General features: G+C 38.9%; 2 protein-coding genes across 4 annotated transcripts; one reads left to right on the top strand and one right to left on the bottom strand.

Moving 5' to 3' along the window:
• The first annotated feature begins 15,359 nt into the window (after positions 1–15,359).
• On the top strand, positions 15,360–17,601 carry slc25a4 (solute carrier family 25 member 4). Its single transcript, XM_085409800.1, has 4 exons — positions 15,360–15,564; positions 16,230–16,716; positions 16,801–16,941; positions 17,058–17,601. The coding sequence occupies exons 1-4, from the start codon at positions 15,454–15,456 to the stop codon at positions 17,216–17,218; spliced, it is 900 nt and encodes a 299-aa protein (XP_085265926.1). The 5' UTR covers positions 15,360–15,453; the 3' UTR covers positions 17,219–17,601.
• A 359-nt stretch (positions 17,602–17,960) lies between these two features.
• On the bottom strand, positions 17,961–27,475 carry cfap97 (cilia and flagella associated protein 97). Of its 3 annotated transcripts, none has more exons than XM_085409798.1 (5): positions 27,308–27,475; positions 24,357–25,290; positions 23,015–23,295; positions 19,151–19,313; positions 17,961–18,429 (listed from the first exon to the last, which is right to left on the bottom strand). In XM_085409798.1, the coding sequence occupies exons 2-5, from the start codon at positions 25,267–25,269 to the stop codon at positions 18,323–18,325; spliced, it is 1,464 nt and encodes a 487-aa protein (XP_085265924.1). In that variant the 5' UTR covers positions 25,270–25,290; positions 27,308–27,475; the 3' UTR covers positions 17,961–18,322. The 3 variants fall into 3 exon arrangements, with proteins under 3 accessions (XP_085265924.1, XP_085265922.1, XP_085265925.1); XM_085409796.1 differs by having other exon boundaries at positions 17,961–18,432; XM_085409799.1 differs by lacking the exon at positions 17,961–18,429 and adding an exon at positions 22,793–22,865 and having other exon boundaries at positions 19,174–19,313.
• Positions 27,476–27,540: the final 65 nt, after the last annotated feature.

The following is a 27,540-nucleotide window of genomic DNA, read 5'->3' on the forward strand; positions in this document are numbered from 1 at the left end:
GGCGGTGCTAACACATAAAGACACATCAGTGTGAAACTTCAAATCTCGCTAAAGTTCAAATGAGTGCTGAGTTGAGATATCTGAGCTGAGAAAACAGAAAATCCAGCGGTCGAATGAAAAACAGGGGGATTAAAATAACGACAGAACAAGCCTCGGTGTGTGAGGAGAGAAAACACCCACAGATAACTTTCTGAATGGCTGCTTACGCTTCGCTCTTTAAGATAGGCGAGGAGAGAAAAAAGACTAACAAGATGCACATTTTACATTGAAAACTGTTATTGTTCCCCTCCTAATCTGGCCCACCATCTGAGAGGAAGGCTGCGCTAAAGAGCGCAGGGCTTTAATGGGAGGATGACAGCCAACTCAGTTACAGGGGAGATGAGGGGAGGAGGGGGAGATGATGGTGCTGGTGGAGGCAGGGGCCTGGTCTTTGGCTTTAAGGAGGGGATCAGTTGGGAAGTGTAGAATGGATGTTTCTTTTTCGCTATGGGGGGAACTTTGTATTTGACTGTTGTTTGTATCTCTCTTTCAGCAGCCTGATCCCCGTGGGCCAAGACAGGGAGATGCCTCTATATGTGTTTGCATGTGTGTGTGTCTATATGTGTGTGTGTGAGGCAGAGAGAGAGAGACTGATGGTGGGATCTACCCCTCTTCTTTCCTACAGCTGCAGCTCAGCGGATTAGCCGTCATCCACAAGGCAACATTACACAAGTAGCCTTTGAACAAAAGTCATGGATACTATTAATGATATGGTAATCCGTAATGGAGCTACCTCCCAGTAGTGATTATACTGACATGGGAAGAATGTCCAAGAGTCCTGGACGCAACTACCCAAACAACACTGTGGCTATTGTTGCCAGGCCTGGTCTGAGGCCTGCACCTATTTCCACTGGCATCGGCCGACGAACAATCCCTTCCTCCTACACACACACACACAGACACAAACTGCCCCCTGCTTTCTTGACACCCTTCCCTCCACCCCGACCACCCTATGAATAAAAATGAAAACCCCAAAAAATGGATGGACAGAAAGAGAGGGAGGGAAGGGGTGGGAGAGGAGGGGAGAAAAACAAAGTGTCTTGGCCAGGATCAGCCAGGGATTTCTTCCTATGTGGTTCCCACACACTGACTGAAGCTCCTCTCTTTCTCTGCCCGGTCCATCCTTTCTCCTCACGTCCCAGAGAAGACCACACAAACACTAAATGATTTCATGATTTAATCTCAGAGAGGATGCTGGAGAGGATGAGAGTTGAATCAGTGCTCCTCTTTTCATTCCTAGGGTGCTACTGTGGTGGGTGTGTTGGGGCTAAGGTGGGGGCTAGGGAGAGGCCACTGTTTGCCTGGGTAAATGTTCTCTGCAGGACAGACTGGGTCACAGCAGGCATGTTTAACCCTAAAAATTTGTTTCTTTTACCAATTACTGAGTCCTCTGTTAACTCCCACCACTAATCCACTCTGAGGTTCATCCATGTTCTAAGGTGAAAACATTCAGGAGAGCTTGGGGCGCGTAAATCAACAAGATGGATGGAAAGAAGGGGTCCAAATTAGCATATTTGCTTATTACCGTCCTGATTGTTCATTTGTTCACTTCATTAGCTTTTTATGAGATTTAATTCAAGTCACTTTTATTTATATAGCACTAAATAACAACAGCAGTCACCTAAAGGCACTTTTTATTGTAAGGTAGAGATGCTATAATAATAGAAAGACATTACAATGATTGCATGTTTCAAAAGTTTGCCGTAAAACTGCTGCATTATTTCTGTTTTCAATACCTAGCATAGTGAAAAACAAAGGATGTTCATTTGTTATTTGTGCTCTAATTTCCCAAACGGGTTTTACAATGTACTAAACGTGAAAAAAAATACAGCATGGAGTGTTTCGTTAAAAAAAGAGCTCATTCTGAAATGTCTTGTCAAATTCCAGAAAGGCTGGGACAAGGGTGGCAACAAAAGACTGGATCATTTGTGTAAAGCAACCAAGAGGAAGAAGATGTCAGAACTAATCGGGATAACCGGCTAACATAAAACTGCAAGAATGTGGTGATTTCAACACTGATATAAAATACATAATTCACAGCACAAAGATCCAGAGAATCCAGAGAGAAAGTCAGTGTGTGGCCTCAGGACCGCTCATGAACATTGCTGCTACTTTCAGCCTGTCAATAAAAATGGGGGTTTACATTCAGCAATATTATGTGCACCAAAAGTTGTGAAAGGATGCTGTCATCAAAGCTAAAGGAAAGTGAATAAATGATTATTGGGCGACACTCCAGAACAGTGGTTCAGTGGTTAACAATGTTGCCTCACATCAAGAAGGTTGTGGGTTTGAATCCAGCTGGAGCCTTTCTGTGGGGGGTTTGCACATTCGTATATGTGTCAGTTCTCTCCTGCTACTCTGGCTTCCTCACAAAGTCCAATGACATACATTTAGTAGGGTTAGATTAACCAGTAATTGTCCAAAGGTGTAGTGGGAAACTATACTATGATCTGAACAACCAAATATGGAATTGTACCAAAGCACGAATAAAGCTAAATCATATCTACAGGTTTTAGAGTCACATTTTACTGCCAGGTTTATTTCAGCAACACAATAACAAAGCAGCACAGCTCCAGAGTCACAGACCGAGTACTAAACTACTCCTGAAGTGCAGACCTGCCACCCACTGAATATAATCAATGCATTACAAACTGAAAAATATTTCAGAGGTGGGCCTGAAACATAGAGCAGCCCAACTGGTATATTAAAAAAGAAAGATGTTACTTCTTGGTTTTCTCAGCTTCCAAAATGCTTAGAGTGCTTTTAAAAAACGATGTGATGCAACAAAGTGAAAAACATGCTACTGTCTCAACTAAAAACAAAATGAGCTTCTTTTTTTTAAATTAAACTTCTCATTTTAACTCTATCTAGGTGCAAAGTTTGATTAAATAATTTTCTACTCGGCATCCTGTCTTATAATAATTATAATAAACACATTTCCCACATGTGGAACTAACAATGGTTATCTCATCTTATCTTATTTTGGAGAAGGTGATATATGTGATTGCTGAAGGGTTTTTTTGTTTTTGGGTGAGGAAATTTACAGGAACTTGTTCATTAAAAGCACGTGCAAAGATGGGAGTTCAAGTTGCCTAAAGTATTACAAGACACAGAGTAAATATAAGTTAAAAGTATCTGTAATCTGTATCTCTTGAGAGGCGACATCGAAAAAATACATGTTTATACATTCGCTGTTAGGTAGCAATAGTATTTTTAGAACGTCTCCTCAATCACATCTTCTGAACCAAAGACTGAGCGGAAAAGTTTCGACTGTAAAGTGAAGACATACTTTGAAATCTCTGACAGTTTCATTGTGAAGATATTCAGTAGCAAACATTTAGTTTAATCCAAAAAATATGAGTTCTATGTAGATATTTTATATTCTAAAGACAGAAAAGAGACAGTATTATGATGATATGCAGATTTCATACTGAAAACTAGACACATATTTTCTGTTTGGAGGTTTTAAAAGTTGTTTTTGATTTTCTGGACGTCTTTCTGCTGTTTTTTTATGTCTCGTTTGTTGCATTGTTCTGTTGCTTTTGTTTGTCGATTGCTTCCTTTGTGAAAGCTTCTTGTTCTCAGATCTTTTTTAAATAAAAAAAACATGTTTAAAAAAATAATGGCATTTCTGTCTCATTAAGGCTGGCTGACCAAATGAACTATGAATTCAATGTATAGATGCATTTATGGCAAAAAACAAAAAATATTAGATACTGATCCAGTCTCATAGCTTTAATACATAAAAATGCAGTGTTTGAATCTAAAGTGCATGAACTGTTTTGCAGAGAGACAAACTTATTATTATTTATTTCATCAATTCAATTATTCTTTTAGAAAATAACATTTCTAAATATTTATTCCAATTCATTTATTGCTCGTTTTGCATTGTTAAGTTGGTCAACATGACAAGGGTGTCTAAGCATGATGTAAATCACAAAATGTTAGAGGGATTTTGTGTTTTAAGGTTAAGCTACAGGAAGTTTGAGGCAAGTAGCATTATATTAAAAATAAATCTCCAGTTAATGTACTACCCTCCTATGTAATGGCCTCCATGTGTGTGTTTGAGCTTAACAATTTATAAACACCATTATTCTTAAAATGCATGTATTCTGTGTGTAATTAACGCATGCAACAAAATCAAGGCCTTCTTGATTGTGTCTTATTACACATTCTTATACACAATCTGAACTTAATAATGTCATGCACAACTTAACAGCATGTCTGTTTAATGATGAGGAAATTGATCTCACAGCCCATCAGTGGTGCTAGTTTCAGTCAAACCTCAAACCTCAGAGATCAGCAGAGACTGAAGAAGTCACTTGGATGAGTAACGTCCACATGACTGGACAGATGAACAGAACAACTTTCGGGGAGCATGTCTAATGTTGCTTTGTTGGAGTTCTAAAGACAAAGGTGTTTTAAACAGTTTGTTTCAAGAGGACCTAATAAATACATGCAAATTTACAAATAACATTTAAAATGCCACTTCTTAGCCATCAGTCTGCCTTCGGATCAGTGCTCTTTGTGGCAGAGTGTCCTTGCTTGACTGATATGTCAAAGTTGAGGACATGGCGGAAAGAAGAGAATGAGAATACCACACAGGCACTGACACAGGGATCAATCCGATTGGAATGATTTAGCATTTCTACGTTTTGAATAAAAATGAGTGTGCTAGACGGTGGAGGTTTGATTAGTGAGATCCCTAAGTCCCCCGAAGCCTTCAGGGCCCTTTTTCCCTTCCTTCACTGCTAGAAGAAAAGTCTTCTTTCTCTCTTTTCAAAAGTCCCTTGGTACCCCGGCTTTTTGCTCACTGTTGGTATTACAAAATCCCCATTCAAAACAACCCTTGTCACCTGTCAGCTAAGCCAGGCTAATTTGCTAGGTCTTTATCCCCAGCACATACACTCACACGTACACAGAGGCTAACTCCCTACCCCCACCTAACACCCCCACCATTAATGCACATATCCCCCTACATTTATACAGATACATAGACACAGCCACAACTGCAAATCCTAACCGCACACACACACACGCCCACCCACTCACCCATGCTCACACACTAAAACCACATGTCTGAGAGCTGTTACTAGAGCAGTTTAAAATTCATTACCCTGTTCACTTTAACAAACGTCCGCTCTGGGATGGGCTGCTTTCAGCTGTACTTTGGCGTGCTGTGGTTAGGGTCGGAGAAACAAGTCTGCTGCTCCGTGGGTCAAATCTGTTGGACACATAGGACAAATTAAGAGGAGTTAAAGAAAAAGGCAAAGAAACATTTAGCAAGACAATTTAAAAGTTATTGTCCTCACATCCCAACCATCCTAATCCAATAAAAAAACAATGTATAAAATCTATTCATGTCTCAACAGGGTTTACGCAATTAAATATATTACCTGATTAAATCACTGTAATCTATTTGTTTGATGTTTTATTGACTTTTTTAGTTCATGATTCAACTAATAAGGATTTCTGAGGTTACATCAGCAAATAAGAAATCAAGAAAAAATAAATAAATAAATAATAAAACAATAAAGAAAATCACAATTTCATCTTTCCAGTGGGATGTTTGAGTTCGGTAAATCTGTATACATCACTACAGCTCAGTGTCAGTCAGGGTAAATGTGGCAAAACACTCACCTTCACTGTTAGAGCATGTATTTAATAAGGTCTGAGGCACTTTACCTAGATCAGTGGGTCACGTGCAGTAATCTGTGACAGTGTTGTAGTCGATTATTATGAAATTCGAGACAGGTGTTTCAAAAGCTGTTTCATTTTTAGTAGATTGTTACTGTTACAGCAAAGGATGCCAATACTCCTACACCACAGAAGATGGATGGATGGATGGGTGGATGGATGGATAATTGAAACAATTACTACCAGAGGACTAAAATGAACTATTTTTTAGCGTTTGTGTACTTATATGTATATATTGTACTATTCTTAGTTAGCGTATTGTCTGTCTTGTCTTAATGTTGGTTTATAATGGAGCACTGTAACAAAAAATAATTTCCCCCAGGGATCAATAAAGTATTCTGATTCTGATTCTGATTCTGATAACACTTATAAAAGGATTATGTCATTATTCATGTCCGCAAAGCTTACATATTATAATGTATTGTGTTGATAACCGGCTGATAATGAGTAAAACTACATTTACATAGCAGAACAGGATATAGGCATGTACTAGTCTTATAAATAGGCTGTAACATCTTTCAGTGTGAGTGAAATAAGTTTCTACATATGTAAAAATTCTAAAAGCATAAAGCAATGAGTTACATGAATAAACCTATTAAAACATGTTTTAATAGTGCATCAGGATAACATTTATTCTAATGAAATTTATGCTTAAAAGTCAGTTTCAGCTTTCAGGGTTTTTTTTTTTTTTTTAATAATAATGCTCCTGTGTTGATAGAGTTGCTGCACAGCTGCCACAGGTTCAGTGATCATTTCCGCTGCTGAGCAGTGAAAGCTTGAGCAGCAGCTGCACAAACCCGAGCTTAAATCCTGAGTCCCAGTTTCTCTCGCAGAGAGGGAGGAAGAGCAGAGGGTATTTAACTGAAGGCCATAGAGAGATGCAAGAGTCGGGGCAGAGGGTGGTCATCCGGTCTGGTCACTTAGCCAGGGCCCAGCATGCCCCGAGCAGCCGTCGCTCATTAACCCACTGAGAGGAGCTCCGGACAGCGAAGAGAAGAGCGCCACCCCACACACAAGGGTCACAGGGTCAATCTGCTCTCTCTTCGGCCATCAAATCAAGATGGATGCACAAGCAGAGACTTATCCCCCAATCAATGAATTAGCCATGCATTGTCAGGCACACGCACACACTGACAGAGGAACACACGTGAAAACAAATTGATTTACCAAAGGCTTTGAGTTGCTTTTGAACTAATCTACCTTTAAGATTTTGAAATACTCTAAAACCTGAGACAAAGACAACATGAAGACATTATCCCGGACCAAAGATGTGTGACTGGGTGCTTTGCATGAAAATGATACACTAGTGTTATAGGTGAGTATCAGAAAGCAGACAGAAGCAAACAATGTATGACAACATCTTCGCTCTCCTGGGGTGGAGCAAAAATATCTGAAAAACAAAATCACATTTCAGTTTCAAAAGTTTATTTTTGTGTCTGTCAGATTCTAATCTCTGAACATCTGTAGAGTAGCACCTTTCTGGGGGTGTGAGCACGCAAGGTCGATGTTATTTTTAATAAAGTTTACACACACACATGCACACAAAACCCTAAATAAAGATAATGGAATAAATATGAAAACAAATACACAGAACAATAAAGATTTAACAAAAATATTTAACCTGCTCAAGATAAGAATATAATTACATTTCACATAGTTGTCTTTAAGAAAGAGTTAAAATATTCTTACCTAAGAACATGATTTGATATTAAAATCCAATAAATAAATAAAATAAATAAAAATTGTGAAGATCACTTTTATCCACTTTTTAAAAAAAACTTGTTAATTTTAAAGAAGTACAAAAAAAAGAACAATAAGGTTAATCTACACCATAATGAAAGCATATTTGTTTCAACATACAGTACATGAGACTATCATTTGTTTAACGAAGCATCAAATTTATTTGTACAGCATTGCATTTTTTACTTGACTTATTTGAGATTTGATTTTAATTTATAATTAAACATTATTACACTCAAATAAAGACAAATATATATGCATTTTCTCAAATATATTTTCTTACAGCCTTTGAAGTCATCTCTTCTGGTCTTCTTGTTTTCTATCTGCAAATGCAGAAAGATGCCCTCTGTGCAAGAAAGTGGCCGAGCCTTTGTACAACAAATTTCCAAGACAAAACCTGTACTTTTAAGTACATCTACACAATAGAGCCTCTAAAATGTAAACTCAACAAGCTGTGCAACAAAGCCTTCCTCATTGCACACTCTGACCCGGGCAGAGATAATTTCACAGCTATAATGGCAGCACTAATTTGAAAGTAAGAGCTCTTGAGAAGGTTCAGAATCCATCTTAAACGACCCTAAAGTTTGAAGAGGTTGTTGTCTTTCCGAGCAGCAAGACAAATGAATGAATGCCGTGCATGTGCTTCTATGAGAGGGACCATCATCTCGAGGGTTTTACAAGTATGTGACTACGCCGAACTGATTAGGTTGTCTTCACTGACCACCAGTCCAAGTGAAATACTCCTATTATGGGAAGAGATGAGTGCAACTATTTAAAATTTCCAACGCTGTGGTGCAAAGAAACCATGGCAGTGGAAGGTAAAAGAGACTTTAACGTCAAAGAAAAGAAGAGAGATTTTGTTCATTACTTTGCTTTATGCTGACGAGGTTTGCACACATTTCCTCGGCCAGATGTGTACCTGGATTACACAAGAATGACATCAATTAGCCGATGAATGTGAACGCCAGTGTGCATGAACCTCCACTAGGTTTATGCATATTAGATATTCTGATGCATGAAAACCAGAACAAAGAATGTAAAAGTGCACTTGATCATTCTTAGTAAGTAAAAAAGATCTAAAAGGAGAAGAAGACATGAATGAATGCAGTAAACCTCTTATAAAACACTCTCTCACACAGAGACACAAGCTGGGTGATCCTGTTACTGCTCATTCTGCACCACAGCCACACCAAATCCTGAAAATTTGCCAGTTTACAAATGGCAAATTTATCCAATTTAGGAAACTTAATCTATGAATCCCTGAAATTTTATCATTAAAGACCAGCGCAGAAGGTTCTTAAGTCTCTAATTTTGTATGTGAGTCATTATTAGCGCCAAATGCAATGCTTCTTATTGTTATAGTAATTTATATTTGTTTTGAGGTGCTGGGTGAAAATATGACACCTCAAACAACCCGGAATACGAATCTGGCTGGAAAAGTATAACAAGTTTGGAAAATTAACTGGGACTGTACAAAGGTTTTGGCCCTAATAGTAAAAGTAAAATGCAGTGAATCAATAAATGAACAGTTACTAAAACTGCTTTACCACATTATTAAGACAAGACAAGTAGTATAAATACATAAATTCAGCAGTTTTCTCAGGAGGATTGCTTGCAGTCCTCCTCTGGGACCAGAGGAGCATCTTTTACTACCTCACTTAGCACTTCTTCTTATTGCAGATATTTTGTATTAGTAGTTCTCATAGGAGCACTTTGACCTGGTTTTAAGTGCAGCTGATAAAATGCTTTACTGGATATTTCTTCCCTGTGCTCTGTTTACAATATGTCCCTGTTATATTAACATATGTTGATCATTGTCTTACAGTCATTTTCAATATTGTACATTATATATTTATCTGTAGATTATTTACTTGACTAAGCAATTACCATTTTTCTCTTCAAGGTCAGACAATGATGAAAATAGCCATGAAAAATTCCCACAGCTCCAGGTCATGTGTCTGAATTTTTATCCTTAAGTATCCTTTAATGTCAAAAAATATTGTAGCTGTGCCATGACCACCCAGCAGTGAATCATCTTCATAGATATTTTTAATAACATATTTTTAATAACGTAATTGTTGTGCAGACATTGTCATAACAAAACACCAACACACAATGAACTTGAGTGCTCAGGTTTATTTGACAGCTGCAATCATCAGACTTCGCTCTTAACTCTCATCTTTTCTTCTTCTTTCCTCAGCAACACGTCTGCTCTCATATTGTCACTCTCCCCCACTTCCTTTTCTCATGTTTTTTCCTGTCACTCAAGTGTCTGTCAATCTGAAGCCCCCACTCCTGCCCGGTCCATCCTTTAGTCCCCCACTGACTGCATGTCTCCAGGTCCTTCTGATTGGTCATGGAGATTTTTACTCCTTCGCAGCTGTGTGTGTGTGTGTGTGCGTGTTCATCCACCTTGCATGCTCTGCCATGGGCACTGCCCTGACTGCGGGTGTTAAATGGCAGCTGCATGATGCGCTCTCCCTCTCACCATGTCTGCATCTTTTTTTATATCCACAGACACACAGACACACACATGCATACGTGCTTTTGACATGTTTAGTCCCCAGTCAGCCCCTTTAACGTTTATGAAGAGGGGCCAACAGCCAATAATGCACCAAAGAGAAGACAGAAAGCACTTAAATAATCTCCTGAGCCCCAAAGAGCACAGTCTCTCTGTCTGCCAGGGAGAACTCATGCTGGATCTGAGGCCATGGGATTGTGTTAAGATTGTGCCTTTAAACTCACAAAGCTCACGGGACTGAGTATTGTGAGGAAGAAAATAAACAATATGGTTTTCTCTTAAGAGGGAGCCGGGTGTTTGCTGATTCATATGTAGGAGATAGGACAAAGAATTATGAAACATCCTCCAAATGTCTGTATAATTATTGGTTTTTGTGTCGTATCCCCATGCTGCCTTAGGACCAGTTGGAGCTTAGTGCTACAGACAGTGTAGAGAAGTCAGAAAGTGTTAAGAGATGCACAGAAACTCGGTTTGGTTCGGTTCGGTTTATATGAAAGGTTTTTCTTTTTTAACCTGTGTACATGAGAGGTCAAAGTATCTTGGAAAACTAAGCGACTGTGGTTGGTGAATACTGTAAATCAAAATAACACAAACATTAATGTTTACAATGTTTTGGATGAAACACTAATACTGTCAAGGCAGCGCAGGAGGTTTGCAGCAGTTTTTGTTGCATTGTGGCAAAATTAAATTAAATCCTCCAGACAGAAGAAACCTACGCTGCTGAGTTCTGACCTTCATATGAGTGGTTTTAACCCTGTCTGACATTCATAATCTCCATTCTCATCGTGCCTCAAATAGACAATAGGGGCTCAGGGGAATTAAAAAAAAGAAAAGAAAAACATGCCTGCTTCTTAACAGATAAAATCAGTGACTGTATTAGTGTAAGAGTGGTGTGTAACGGCTCTGTGTATGCGTGTTCTCGGAGCGGTGGGAGGGGGTTAACTGTCTGACACCTGCAGCTCTTCATACTCAAAATGCAAATCCAAACTCAACCCCCACCCTGGGTGACCCCTCCCTCAATCTAAAATCCAAGGTTACTGAGCAACGACTTTTGCAAACCTAGATTAGATTTAAATAATAGCACAAAAAGAGGTTTGACAGCAGTAAAGGCAACGTTAAACTGCTTCTCTAGAATTATAATGAGATCACTTCAGATAATATTCACAGCTCATATGAAGACCTGTAGACTTTGAAAATCCTTGAAGATGACGAGTCATAAGAACATTTTTAGAAACAAAAAATCTCTCTTTGAATATTAGGTTATATTAGGTCATCCAAAACTCCCTCAGTGCACATCATCTTCAATTAACAGAAGATGACTGATACAGTGGATCAAGATATAGTTTCATTTCAAGAATACTTTCCAAAAGTAGCCTTTAATAATCCCATTAAATGAGGCTGTCTGCTGTAACTCAGGATAAAGATGCCTTAGAAGACAATGATGTAAACTAAAAAAGCCAGGTTTGAGTCTGTGCACTTGTAACTGCAAAAACTCCAACATTTGCTCACTCAAAAGCAGGTGCAAGTCCCGGTGCCAGCCAGCATCTGCCTTACCGAAGTGCTCAAGTGAACAAGATGCTGAATCCCTAACTAGAAATAAGGTCACAGGCCTGCAGCTGAGCCTGACCTCTGACCTGGGTGGTGGGAGGGGGGGCAAATAAAGTGGTGCATTATTTTCATTGTTGTGTGGTAAGTAAATAAGGAAAAGCACCTGTTTTACTGAGCGCACAAGTTGCACTCTGGAGGCGTTAGTGATGCTCTGGTGTGCAATTCAGCTCTCTGGTGCCACCCAGTGACTTCTTTTAATTCAAAAGTCAGCAGCAGGGAAAAGGGGAAGGACCACAACCAGGGGACCCTCCAGATAAACATTTAACACAGTTAAAAAGTTAAAGATGAAAAACATTGTTTCCCCCATTCTATAAATAAGAGCTTCAGCAAATATGGTTTTTGATAATGAACTAAATAGATAAATAATAATAATATTGTCTCCATGGTGTTAGATATACTACCATGAAGAATCTGTTTCTACGTCTAACATACACACATATACATACAGACTGAGTGTAAATGTAGGAATAATGAGTTTTGTAGTCTTACAACGGGGTTACTGATGCTATCCTGACAGGAGACGCCTTGTAGCGTCAAGTTGGCTGTGAATCTAAACAGTCAATAAGCGCCACCAAGTGGCCACAAGGTGGTAGTTAGTTATAGGCATATTCTTAGAGTGTTAACAAGAACAAAGCATTTCAGGACGGGGGGACGGCAACTCAAACATTTATCAGAAATAAAATCTGTGCAGAAACGCTAACATTGGGCACGATTTTCAGAATCCTATTCCAAATTTATTATGTGAAAAGTGGAGCTGCATAAGACTTTAAATATAATTTTGTGTTAGATAGTTGCTTTGCAAAGTGGAAAAAAAACAACCTTATTTATGCTTTTAACTTCAGTAAAAGTTACAAACCTACTGAAGTATTATAATAGTGCACAAGTTGCTTCAGCAATCAGTGGTGTATATATGTCGGTGCAGTGGTTTAGGACTGTTACCTCGCAACAAGAAGGTCCTGGGTTTGAACACTGTGCGGAATTTGTATGTCCTTCTTGCTTGAACTTGTCATAAAGGCCTAGTGTAGTTTGTAAATTTTTAAATTAATGTTATTGAACTTCTGTGCAGTGAATCTGGTATTGCCCTGGCTTATTGAACAGAAAGTAAGTCTTTGGGGAAAATATGTGAATGGGGTAATTTTGGAACACTATAGAGAACATGATACTCTGGTTGGTTAACATTTGCTCGGCAACCCCTCAGTGGAACAAATCCAGGTTGGCCAGTTTACCTGTTTTCAGGTAAGTTCATATCATCTCTTATGCAACAAGAAAAAATGACCTAAAACTATATTTTTGCTTTTTGACAAGTGGTATGCATTACTTAGAGAGTTACCCTAACCACAGAGAGTTAGGGTTAGGTGGGGCCATAGAGGTGGAGCAAGATTACATCAGTGGCTCTGCAGTGAATAACCTCTCCTCCCTACTAACAAAGCTGGACAAGTGACATTTTGAAATGACTACAGGGAGTGCAGAATTATTAGGCAAGTTGTATTTTTGAGGAATAATTTCATTATTGAACAACAACCATGTTCTCAATGAACCCAAAAAACTCATTAATATCAAAGCTGAATGTTTTTGGAAGTAGTTTTTAGTTTGTTTTTAGTTTTAGCTATTTTAGGGGGATATCTGTGTGTGCAGGTGACTATTACTGTGCATAATTATTAGGCAACTCAACAAAAAACAAATATATACCCATTTCAATTATTTATTTTTACCAGTGACGCCAATATAACATCTCCACATTCACAAATAGACATTTCTGACATTCAAAAACAAAACAAAAACAAATCAGCGACCAATATAGCCACCTTTCTTTGCAAGGACACTCAAAAGCCTGCCATCCATGGATTCTGTCAGTGTTTTGATCTGTTCACCATCAACATTGCGTGCAGCAGCAACCACAGCCTCCCAGACACTGTTCAGAGAGGTGCACTGTTTTCCCTCCTTGTAAATCTCACATTTGATGATGGACCACAGGTTCTCAATGGGGTTCAGATCAGGTGAACAAGGAGGCCATGTCATTAGTTTTTCTTCTTTTATACCCTTTCTTGCCAGCCACGCTGTGGAGTACTTGGACGCGTGTGATGGAGCATTGTCCTGCATGAAAATCATGTTTTTCTTGAAGGATGCAGACTTCTTCCTGTACCACTGCTTGAAGAAGGTGTCTTCCAGAAACTGGCAGTAGGACTGGGAGTTGAGCTTGACTCCATCCTCAAGCCGAAAAGGCCCCACAAGCTCATCTTTGATGATACCAGCCCAAACCAGTACTCCACTTCCACCTTGCTGGCGTCTGAGTCGGACTGGAGCTCTCTGCCCTTTACCAATCCAGCCACGGGCCCATCCATCTGGCCCATCAAGACTCACTCTCATTTCATCAGTCCATAAAACCTTAGAAAAACCAGTCTTGAGATATTTCTTGGCCCAGTCTTGACGTTTCAGCTTGTGTGTCTTGTTCAGTGGTGGTCGTCTTTCAGCCTTTCTTACCTTGGCCATGTCTCTGAGTATTGCACACCTTGTGCTTTTGGGCACTCCAGTGATGTTGCAGCTCTGAAATATGGCCAAACTGGTGGCAAGTGGCATCTTGGCAGCTGCACGCTTGACTTTTCTCAGTTCATGGGCAGTTATTTTGCGCCTTGGTTTTTCCACACGCTTCTTGCGACCCTGTTGACTATTTTGAATGAAACGCTTGATTGTTCGATGATCATGCTTCAGAAGCTTTGCAATTTTGAGACTGCTGCATCCCTCTGCAAGATATCTCACTATTTTTGACTTTTCTGAGCTTGTCAAGTCCTTCTTTTGACCCATTTTGCCAAAGGAAAGGACGTTGCCTAATAATTATGCACACCTGATATAGGGTGTTGATGTCATTAGACCACACCCCTTCTCATTACAGAGATGCACATCACCTAATATGCTTAATTGGTAGTAGGCTTTCGAGCCTATACAGCTTGGAGTAAGACAACATGCATGAAGAGGATGATGTGGACAAAATACTCATTTGCCTAATAATTCTGCACTCCCTGTATTTATCATAAATGAATATGCGACAAAACTGCCAGTGTGATGATACAAAAATCATTCTAATCTTCTTCTTTTTTTCAGTAAATATGTGTTCCATCCACTTGCCCTGTCCTAGAACAGATTGTATTTAGATAGATAGATAGATAGATAGATAGATAGATAGATAGATAGATAGATAGATAGATAGATAGATAGATAGATAGATAAAAATCTCTTTTATGTTCTTTTAGGTTTCCCGAGGCCTTAGCAACTGGAGTCATTGGATAAAAATTACACCATGAGATTTACAGATTTACAGAGTACACAGCTCTCTGTAAATGTCATACTGGGGTTGAAGTCATGATACACATTTAATACGCTATGAAATTTAATTGTTACCTTAATATTATTCTAATAAAGACAGATTTTTTTTTTCAGTTTTCTGGAAACTCAATAAACCCCACAAGTGTGTGTAGACAGAATGCAAAAGCTGTTCTCCAGTCGGACTTTAGATAAAGGACTTCTCCATCATAAGGATTAGTGACATCTGACTTTTAATAATTATCAAATTACACACATTGTGTCCTTTAAACGTCCCCGGGTAGGCCGACTCTTGACTTCAGAAACATGGCGCACGAGTTGAACTTTAACCTCGGAAATTTATTCGGCCTCGTTTATCTGTTCGACCAACTGTAAATCCATCACTCAAGATTCTCGCGATAATTGCCCCGCATATATTAAGACACATGGGGGTTGCCTCGTCCACTTGGAGAAGCGTAAGGTTTCCTTGAGGATCTTGGCCACTTTTGGAAAAGTCAGAAGTCTCGGATCTCCACAAGAAACAACCAATCATGTCGGACGCGGTGACTAGTTTTATGAAAGACTTTTTGGCCGGTGGCATCGCCGCTGCCATCTCCAAAACAGCTGTCGCTCCCATTGAGAGAGTCAAGCTGTTGCTGCAGGTAAAATGACTGAACCAACTGCTGCCTCTGGCACGGTCGCATGTCTGCGTAAAGCGTGCGTAATTGTGGGGCTTCTGCGATAACTCAAACACAAAATGCAACACAAGAATTGTTTTTCAAGAAAGAAATGGCCCTTTGGACTCATTTGGTCTCGTGCGTAATGCCAGTGGGCACGTGAGAGGTCATGGATTGATGTGGAAATAGTTTTACGCGCCAAGTTACGCAGAATTCTTCTGGTGACAGTAAGGGTGGCAAGCCCTCCTAATAAGCGTTGCAGAAAAACGACCATAAGTAGCTAGTTCATCATGCTGTTTGTGCTTTTATTAAGTTAATTAATCCTTTATTATTACAGATGACCGCTGCAATAGTCAGTGAAAGTGGACTGCTAAATTTAACTTGAAGTGTGTAATCTAATACACAGTGAGGTCTCAAGTGACAGGAGTGTGCCTCTGCTGGGCCTACAACTACATGATGTCTGTCCGGAGAATATTAAACATAGTAGTCTAAGATTATGTAAATACCAAAATGATGTATTTAAAATTAAAATTTTGCTCAAATATTGCATACTATTTAGAAAAAATGGTCCCTGTCGTGTCAAGGTTTACATTTACATGGAACTATGGCACACGTGTGTCCAATACAGAACTTTTATGCTTTGTTTGCAGGTCCAGCATGCCAGCAAGCAGATCACAGCAGAAACACAGTACAAGGGAATCATTGACTGTGTGGTTAGAATCCCCAAGGAACAGGGCTTCATTTCTTTCTGGAGAGGCAACCTGGCCAATGTCATCCGTTACTTCCCAACCCAAGCCCTCAACTTCGCCTTCAAAGACAAGTACAAGAAGATCTTCCTCGGTGGCGTGGATCAAAAAAAACAATTCTGGCGTTACTTCGCTGGCAACCTGGCATCTGGTGGTGCCGCTGGTGCGACTTCGCTCTGTTTCGTGTATCCTCTCGACTTCGCCAGAACGAGGCTGGCTGCAGACATCGGCAAGGGCACAGCAGAGAGAGAGTTCACTGGTCTTGGAAACTGTATTGCCAAGATCTTCAAAACCGATGGGCTCAAGGGTCTTTACCTCGGATTCAACGTGTCAGTGCAGGGTATTATTATCTACAGAGCGGCCTACTTTGGATGCTTCGACACGGCTAAAGGTGCGCACAGCTGTTACACTAGAATGTATTAACAGTGTACATGTGCATTTTACACGTGGGTGACTTAACTTGTGCTTCTTATAGGTATGCTGCCAGATCCCAAGAACACGCACATCATCGTCAGCTGGATGATCGCCCAAACCGTCACTGCTGTAGCTGGTCTCATCTCATACCCCTTCGATACAGTCAGACGTCGTATGATGATGCAGTCTGGACGCAAAGGAGGTGAAACCATGTTCGATTCGTTTGGCCCAGTTATTGCACAGTTATTAAGCATTCATGTGAGGGCATTATGCAACATTATTCATGTCCGTTGTCTTCTTCTCTTTTTATTTCCAAAGCTGACATCATGTACAAGGGCACAATCGACTGCTGGAAGAAAATCATCAAGGACGAGGGACCAAAAGCCTTCTTCAAAGGTGCCTGGTCTAACGTGATCAGAGGCATGGGTGGTGCCTTTGTGCTGGTGCTTTACGATGAGTTCAAGAAGTTTGCATACTAAACTTTCAACCAATCCCCAAGGAAACCCTTTACTTTGTTTAAGTCTTATTTCTGGTGATACAGTGATAACAGCTTGGTGAATTTACAGTGTGGGCGTCTACAGTATGACAGCCCAGGTAAGGAGGGTGGGTGAACCAAAAGTGTATATATCCCATCTAGGACATGCCAACAGGCAGTCGTTCAGTAAAAGTCAAGCAGGTGGAGATTTTGTGATGACGCACATGATGATGTCACTTCAGGTCATGCTTCCCATGTTAGTAAGTTTGTGAAGCAAGTTGAGGAGACCCATGTGTTATGCTGTGACCACTCTGATCCTCATAAATTATTTTATTAAGAATAAAAACGTATTATTCTAACAGTCCAGTCTTTTTGATGAATGCACTGTTGTCACAGTCTTGTTGGTTTTCATATTAGATTTTCTGTTTAACTCCCCACATGGACACCAAGCCAACATACACAATGCTTCAGAAGTGAAGCAGCAAAGTGCGACTTTTCAATGTATTATTTACACCCATTTTTTTCTGCTGTCCCATCGATTGTCTTCCATGATAAAAGCTAATAAATGCATCTTCCAGCAAGAATGATTTGAACAAAACTTGCATCTTTAAAGATGCAAAACAGTACACTGTTAATTGGTGGGAAAACAGCTTTAGTTAACAGGAAACAGAATAAATATAAACAAGTAAACCTTTAAATAACTTAAAAACACAATTTTTTGTGTATCCCATTTAATCAAGCAATGTAAAAAAAAAAAGGTTACATTTATAGGAACTGAAATTCAGTCATAATAAACAATAATTTGTACATTTATACCTTCAACAAAACAATATCTTCTGCTTGTGCAGCTAACTTCGGTACTGCGACACTGCTGTGGAAGCCACACATACCATATTTCAGATTCAAAGAAAATGTTTATAATGGATAAGCATGGTTACACGAAAATCACTGAAGAGTTGATTAAGCCAGATGAAAGTATGCTGAACACATTTACGTGACAAGAACCTTTGAGCTTTGTTCCTTTTTTAATATTTTGCGATGCAAAGATATCAACTGAATATGGATAACAGAAACCAGATTTTAGCAGATTAAATGTTAAACAGCGCTCTCAGCACCATGCTGCCCGCGCTGCACCTGGTTTTTTTGACCTGGGTGAAGGTCTGCTGCTGGAGTCAGTGGAGGGGAGTGATGCCCTGGAGTTGACTGACCTGGGACCTGCTGAGTGGATAACAGAAACATGCTCTCTGATTACAGGCTTATCATTACAGTTTAATCATAAAATAGCACAACTTTAAAAACCATTATTACACTGCTAAGAAAATATGTACATATTTGAAATTGTATTTAAAAACAATCAGGCAAACACACACACACGTGTTTTATGACAGTTGGAATCTGTTATTGGTTAATTATTTCAAATGTTATTTTAACACCAGGAAGCAACAATGAAACACAAACATTAAAAAGACAAAAAGGTGTTAAGAGGAGAAACAGTTTGTCAGTTACTGAGCCATGAAATTCATTTCATAGCAGTGTTAAGAGCTGCTTTTTACAGTCTTCTCGTTCTCTTTAATCCAGTCTTTGCAACCATCTGGAGATAAATTTGCAGCCGTCAGTTTGACATGAGTGCGTACCACATGCTAATGCCTTTTTCTACCTTAATTAATGCAACACAAGCAAATAACAGCAGGCTTCTCCAAATGTCTCCCCACACACACTCCTGCAGGTGGTGTGCTCGTTGAACAAAAACACTGAGGTCTGCATGCAAAGGTTTTTTATTTATTATTAATATTCTGTAGCTGTGCTTTAATTGCAGTATGACAAACTGTAACTGGAGGAGCATATAGCATGTACTAGAAGGTACATATCTGTTATCTAAACCAAAGTACTTAAAATTAAAATTGTTGGAAAACAACCAAAGATGTAAGACACCAACCGGAGGTAGTCCTGCTGCTAGATCGATCTTTCTTTGTGGTGGACCTGCAGATGGGAAATGAAGAACCTCCCAGGTATCCGGCTTGGCGCTGATAGTCTGCCAGTTGCTCTGAGCGCCTCAGGCCAGGTGTGGGCTTCACAGACTCCAGCCTCTTCAGGAAAGCCTGAGAGGAATAGAAAGATTCTTACCTCATTAATACTCCAAAAATACTGTAAAAGTAAACTGTTCCCCCACCACTGTGGGAGGTAACTACATTTCAAACTCAAATTTTGGTACTGGACCTAAGGTACTAACAGAAAAAAATACACACAGTTTGTAATATTGTATGTGATATAGACCAATGATGCCAAATATACGTCCCATCAGGCCCACTGATGTTTAGTGTAATCAACTTGTGAAGGTTTTTGTTTGTTTTTTGTTGTGGTTTTTTAAACATTAAGTCAGTGAGATTGTTTCTTTGAAGTGCTTGACAAAAGTATTAGACCACCACCCAATGTTAGGGTTATGCCAAAGCTGCCTGAAATTAACTACTGTATTGGCAAAATACTTTTTTTATGTTTAGGTAATGGTTAGATCAACATCAAGCTGGTGTGCAAGCTCTTTAATTAAAATAACATTTTTAAGTCTAAAATATAATAATTATTTTTCATGAACTTTTAAATTTACCATTTTACAAAAAAAGCTGAAACAAATAGTAAAGTACATGATTATTTTTTCATTAACAAGCTAAATTACCATTTGTTTGGGGTTTTTTGCAATACTCAGCAGAAAAAGTTGAATATTAGGCTTGATTCATTTCAGACTTCTTTGAGAAGTCTAGTCTGCTGTTTCTGTATTAAACATTAATTCAGTGAATTGAGCAATTTTAAGTTTTAAACAGGTTTTCGACAGATTTCTAAAATATTTGTGTTCTTTGTTTTTAGGTGGTCAAACAGTTTAAGTGCTGTATGTCCACTTTAGATGAAACCGGGGTGACACTCTTGAGCTAACCCATATGGAAAAGATATATATAAATCTTACAAAGTTTGTATCTGTCTTGTGTGAAACTTGTATGAAAAGCATATAAGTGTGAAAACAGATATAAGATCCCTTGAAAAATTATATAATGAAACTTGTATGTTTTGGATACTTACTAAAACAATGTATGAAAGTAATGCGAAAGTGGCCACTTTCATGAGTAAATCATGTAAGCCTTATATGATTTACTCATGAAAGTGGCCACTTTCATGAGTAATCACATATAAGTTTTTACTATTTCTTTTCCGTAGTTTAAACTACGCAGCACAGTTACAGTAAATATAGATAAAACAACCTGAAATGAACACCGTGCAAAAGAAATATATGGTAAGAGTTTATTTTTTTAAATATTTTTTTAAATATTACTTTTTTATTATTTGATTTGACTGGTTTGATTATATTCATTCTTGCTCTTGGCTAGAATGAATACATAAAAAAACAGCACATACACTAAAATGTATTTTAAAACAATCTACCTCTTAAAAATAAGTCACTATTTTATTAAATAAGTCAAATTTACCAGTCAACAATTTACCAACTGCTGTGCACCAGGACTTTGCGAAAGGTACACAGCAACCCCAACAAAACAGCATGAAGCAAATCAGTGTAGACAAGTGGCTAAATGTCACACATGCACTCCCACACGCAGGGTCTGCTGTAATCTCTCAGTGAACAAAAGCTCCATATGAAGCAGTGTGATGAGGAAAAAGCTCAAGCATCACCAGACCTTCGTGCTGAAGATCAAAAGTCTTCCAGAGGGCATGAAAAGGCACTGCAGGCTTCTAAATACAGCCAGAATTACCACCTACTATATTTTTAATGTTTGCATTACAGGAGACATCTTCAATGAAAATGTACCCATTGTATTATCATTATTATTATTATTGTTATTATTAGTGTATATAATTTCTTTGAAAGAATACTATGTGTAGAGGGTAAACTAGCACTTGAAATACACAGAAGTGGTACTACTTGTGGTTGCCAGAGGTGTCTTACATGTGTGATGTGTGGGGTGTATACACTGATCACACGGGCAGATTCAATTACTAATCTCTAAGAATAGAGAAGGCGAAAACCACTCCTGACGCAGAGAGATGGGCTCAAGAGAGAGGACAGTCTGTTCTTAAAACCATAGAAACATTCTGGCTTATAGCAGCAACATTAGGGATCAATTTAAAAAATATATAATCATTATTACAGGAACACATGAGTAGAAAAGAAGTCAGGTTTTCACTTAGTAACACCAGTGCCTTGGCTGGCTACCAATAATTAATATGTCTTTACTTCCCCATCTCCTCTTTTGAAACTGTGCTGCATGTAGACATAAAAAATGTTGCCAAGATAAGTCAATATATGGGATGAGAGACTAAAGCGGCAGAGACTGAACTCTGTCAAATGTCAGTCTGCGGCACTGCTGCTGGCTGCCACCTGCTGCCATCTGTCCAAGTCTTTCCATGTACGTTTGCAGAGGTGGCACTCTTGGACTGACGCTAAACTCAAATCAAAACATCTCTATTCTTTATTCTCTCTATTCTGTTCTCTACTTAAAGTATTTATGAGGAAACTTCTTTTTTTTTTCATAAAATGTTTTCTTTATGTTTCTTCAATAGTTTACTAAAGGCAACGTAAAAAACATAAAAAAAAAAGAGTAAATAATTAAAAAGTAGGATGCAATACAGTAACATGTAGACTGGTTTTCAAGGAAGTTACCAACTTGAGTAACAAGTCTAGTGGGAAAAGTCAACTTCTATAGTTACATGTTGTATTTACAGTCTCTTTAAGAATTTAAAATACAGTAAGAAAAGATTGTTTTTAGAACAGGAACCCAAAAAGACTTATTTAGACGTCCCCTAACAAAAAATAATGCCACTCTGACCCTATCTAGCAAACTAAAAGTCATTTTTATTCTATTAATTTCACACCTATAGACGTTTAGATCCAACAAGAAAAGAAATATAATTATTACATTTGAATTATGAAACCTCAAAACCAGTCCTAAGGTTTCTGTTTGGGACTTTTCTGACTTACATCTTAACTTTTGAGTGATTTACATATTATTAACCTACACGATCTCTCGCAGAGTGACAAGCCTGTTCACAGCAACATTAAATCTCTCTGCTCTTTTTGATATCCACTCATGTTAATAATTATCTTTCTTAGTTTTGAGAACTTCTGTTAGGGGTGTTGTTCTTTACAGTATTTCTCCTCAAAACCATATTGAAGAAAGTTGCTTTCAACCATAAGCATTTTGAGATATTTGAAAAACTAGATAAGAAAATACATTTTCTTATCTTTTCTAAAAATTTGTTGAAGAAAAACAAACATGAAAGCAATATAACAATGCTATTATAGCAGCTAATGCTGCTGTGCAATTGAAAGTCAATTCAAAAATATGTTACACTAGCAAAAGTTGATTGAGAGGGAAGAACAGTTAGATGTACCCCGCCTCTTGCCCTATGACAGCTGGGATAGGCCCCAGTGCCCCCGTGACCCCGAAAAGGATAAGCGGAAGAGAATGGATGGATGGATAAATATATTTATATGATTGAAAACTGGAATTTCTTTCTACAGATTATAAGTATACTGCAAGGACACAGGAGTAATTTTTTCCCCAACATTACATACTAGAATTAGTTGGGGGGGAATCATCCAATTCAATACATTAGTGGGTGAAGAGTTGTCGCCTGGTGAAACTCTTCTGTTGTTTGCAAAAGACAAAGAAACACAAAAGCAAATTAATTTCTTACTCAGTTTATCACAAATGTTTCTCTTGCTATTAAGACCGCCTATTATCAAAACAATTAAGCAAATCAAGGATTGAGTTTTGACCCAAGAAGTGAAACTTACCAGGTTCTCCCGCTCAATCCGTTGCTGTTCTCGTTGCCTGTTCACTGCACTGTGAGTGAGGCGAATTCGAGGAGAGTTACTTTCCCCGTGGCTTTTCTTCACTGGTGCGCTTCCCGATCTGGGACCCGGAGAGAGGCGAGACAGCTCGCGAAGTAGTCGCTGATTCTCTAAATCAATGCGCCGAACCTCCTCATTGCTGAAGGAGTAGTTTTTCCTGTTTCTCCCTCCAGGATAGTGGAAGACCAGTTTTCTTCCAAGCTGACTTTCTAAATTGAGAGAGCCTGAAAGGAAAAACAAACAGTTGTATCATAATTTGAGTTTCACATTTTGTGCTAGTGGTGGAAAATGTTCTGTTGTACTGATGCTCAGGTCAAACATCAGTACATCAGAACACCCTCTGCAAACAGCTAAAAACGCATCTTTTTCCAACTTGTTTTTGAGTCTTTGTTTTTTAGGTTTTAGCATTTTTGTTGTGAATTTCTCTGTATAAATAAAATTGTACTTACTTCTGCTGCTTATATAAGTTTGGGTTCTTTGATATGAAAAACTGAATTTTTGAAGAGCCATATTCTTGAGCTACATTTCTGCAACCTCCATCATGTACATTTTGAAAAGTCACAAATAAGTGAAGTGGAATCTTTTTGTGCACTTTATTTCTTCATCAGTGTTCAAAAGAGCTTGCTCTGCAATGTTAACCACACTCTGTGCAAACCCCTTCTGAGCTACATTTTGAAAAACAGCAGTATGTTGAAACTAAAAGAGAAAACCTTGAAAAAGATTTTTATGTGAAGCAGAATTCAACTAAAACTCACAAATCTTTGTGTGGACAACTGTTTTCATACACGTTACAATTACTTTGGGGAAAAAGCTGATTTACTGAACTCACGGAGGAGAAATAAACTTCTGTTTTAGAGAGAGAGAGAAGCTCATATAAAGCTTACACTACACTTACCAGCTAAAATCTTTAATGAAATGCATGTTGATGCAACAGTTCCTATTTTTCAGGTTTGGGACTGAAGTGTTTTTTTATACTTAGACTGCAATTTTAAGTGTAACAAATTTTTTATGTCATTTTCACCACATCAATGGACCTTTTTCATAGCCGCTATTCTGAAATGTGTTTGTAGGTTAATTATGGCCTTGTCCCTAGTAATGCATGCTGTCTCACTGGAATGAGTGTGGCGTAATAAAGGAAATGTTCCCATAATACCTTTAACCAATTAAACATCTATTTACACTTCTACGACATGTCAAAATGACTGCTGTGAAAAGAGGCCTAGGGCATAACTCCATGTGGGCTTAGAAATACAACTATTATAACGTAAAGCTCAACCATACTCACACTCATCCACATCCTGATCTGAGTCATCATCTTGTATGTTTCTAAGACCACTGGAGGGCACACTCTGCCGCGGCTGCTCCTCTTTATGACTTTCTTCTTCGACCTCTGTGACATTCAAGTCCAGTGACTGAAGAGGACTGGTGTCAGGTGAGGAGAGTGGGGTCACATCTGTCACTGAATCATCTGAGTCTGCCGTATGGAGAACAGGAAAATCACGAGGCCTTGCTGAGCCTACTCTGGTCCTTCTTATTCCTGGACATGAAGAAGAAGTTGCACTTGTTTTCGGGAGGGCAGGGGACTCTAAGCTGCTCTGGTGACTGCTACTGCTATAGGAGCCCTCAGAGTCTGCATCTGTGCTGGTCTCAGTCGATGAAAGAGAAGGACTCTCAGACCTGCTTGGAGGAGCTGAAGGACTTTGGTTGTGCAAATTTCTTATTACTTTTTTAGGAGATTGTTTATTTCTCCTTTTAGAGCTGGCACTGAATGGTAATGCTTCTCCTTTGGTCTCTTTTGGACTCTGAATGTAAACATCTGTATTATCTACCTCTTTGGCTTCAGCCAGTAAAGCCATGAATGTTCTACTGGACCTTTTAGGTTCTAAATTGGCGCAATCTTCACTATCACTGCTTTCATTGCTGATTTTATCCGATGTAGTGGAAACGGATGATCTACTGCTCCTATTATAGGTCTCCGCTTGCTTTAGATGTTTTCTTGTCTGATCACTCCTTGATGACAGATCGCCACGATAATTCTCTCTGTGTTTTGCATGTAACTTATCATGTGCTTTTGAGATCTTCTTCTCAGCCTTCAAACCTTTCTCCACCTTATGTTCTGCATCTGTGCTGCTTTCAGCACAATCGCTGTCGAAAAACGAGTGATCCACTTCACCTTCCAGTTCACTGGGGTTGAACATGGCAATTTCCCCTCTGCACACCTGTAAGGATGTAATGTGAGATACCTAAATAGTAATTTTTTAACCCATTTATTTAACATAACAGCTAACAACTTAGCAAAACCTGCTAGAGTGACTGCTTTCAAAGACTGAAATGATTGGCCAGGTGTCCCTTTTTATGTTGGGTTGCACAGCATTTTTATCCTTTGTCCACTGTCCCACATATTGAGACAATGTTCCACATTTTATGTGGTTCTAGCTTACAAACATCCTCACAAGAAACGTGGTTTAAACAGACATGTGCAAACAAGGATCCATACTGAAATACAAAATAAAGGTTAAGAATTTTAAAGGTTTTTTGCAATATAAAACAGGTAACACTGCATAAATCCATGAAAACAAGAACAAGAACAATAGGACAGTCCAGTGAACTCAGTGAAAACACACGATGGAGAAATGTTGATATGCACAAGTTACAGAACTTGAATGCATTTCTAAAGAACTGAAGATCATCACTTCAAACTGCTGTATGATCATCAAGTGAAAGGAAATTGTGTGAGGATGTTCATTATCAACCCAGGAAACAGCAAGGCTCGAGCCTGCCATGAACTGGAAACTGTTCGATCACCAGTGCCACTGTCTACAGTGAAGAGAGTTTTACATGACCATGTACCAAATTTCCCCTTTTGGGACAATTAAAGGATTATTAGAGGGCACCAATGAAAAAAGACGCCCCTTTTACAACATCGAAACCTTCAAGTTCAACTATTATTTGCAGCTGCCCACAGGAATAAAATAAATGCCTTCTGGAGAAGAATTTTATGGTCAGATGAGACCAACACTGAGCTAGCTGGCTACAATGACAAGAGGAATGTTTGGTAGCATGAAGGTGAGGCTTTCAAACTGTAGTATCTGTCAAGTACTGTGGTGTTAGCATGATGCTCCGAGGCTGTTGTGCTGCCAGTAGTACTGCCACACTACACAAAGTGGATGGAATACTAAAGACAGAGGACTACCTCCAAATTCTTCAACTTCACCTCAAATCAGCAGCTAGAGGGTTCAAACTTGAACCATCTTGTTCCAGCAAGCTGAGCACACACTGGCTTGGATGAAGCAGGCTAACACTAAGCTTCATGAATGGCCTTCCAATTCAAAATTTGTGGACCATGCTTAAAAGCTGTGGTCTGATAAAGGAAACCAACCGGTTTGAATGAACTCTACTAACTCTGCCAAGAAGAGTGGTCAAATACACACCCAGAATTATGCCAGAAAGTTGCTGATGACTACCAAAGATGTGTGCTCCAGGCGCAACTTGCTAAGGGACAATTAACCAAATATTAGTAGGGGTGCATGTATACACTTGAGACTACATGTATACTTTTGACGATGTGTGGATTAGAGAATCCAAATTAAATTCAAACTTATGGACCCAATACTAAAGTAATTAAAGATGTAGCTGTACAATCATTCTACCCTGGAAAAAGAACAGTCCACAAAAATTAATTAAAAGCCCCAAATTACCAAGATATTCAGGCCAATGATGTGTATGTAATACTTTGTGTCAGATACAGTAACGGTCAGTCAATAAAAGACATCTGCATAGTTTGTGCGTGTGTGTGTGTTTTTGTTGAGGTTAGATAATACATGTTATACTATCGTGTAGCTTTAGCAAGCTTTGTCACATATAAATAAAATCTTTGCCCCACATTTCGCTTGTTGGTCCCCCTAGAGTGGCCTCTTCAACACTTTTCCTCAGTGCAAAGACCGGGTTTCATTTAGCTTAAAGTGGCATAACAGCAAACTGTTGTGTAATCTATCCATCAGTGTGTAGCAAGCTCCAAAACACTAACACTATTGGTTATCTGTTTACCTACACTTTCAATCTCCATTACTACAATAATATAAAATGCGGTGGGTATAATGCTTTCACGTGTGTTTTAACCCATAAACAACACACGTTAAGCCTGGCAGTTAACTAACGTTAATAGTAACATAGCTAACTTATCCAATTCGTTTAGTTTAGCTAACTTAAGCTCCAAGAATATCTTAGTTCTCTTACCCAACGAAAGAAGGCACGACACACCGTTTTCACGTTAGAATTAAGTTTCTTCTTAAGAAAGAATGTCAGGAATCTGAATAAATACAGAGCAAACCTGCAATAAAAACAAATTTAGCGTTAGCAGGCTAAAGCTGGAGTAACACGGTGCCTGGTAACTACGCAACGTCACTTCCTGGCAACGGTCGCCCTAGGAGATCTCTGCAGTAGTTAAGAGAAGCAGTCGACTCCAGCAT

The sequence above is a fragment of the Rhamphochromis longiceps genome, linkage group LG6 (assembly GCF_057381845.1).
Source record: "Rhamphochromis longiceps isolate RC_006_pf linkage group LG6, R_longiceps_female_GT1.1, whole genome shotgun sequence".
Lineage (NCBI taxonomy): Eukaryota > Metazoa > Chordata > Actinopteri > Cichliformes > Cichlidae > Rhamphochromis > Rhamphochromis longiceps.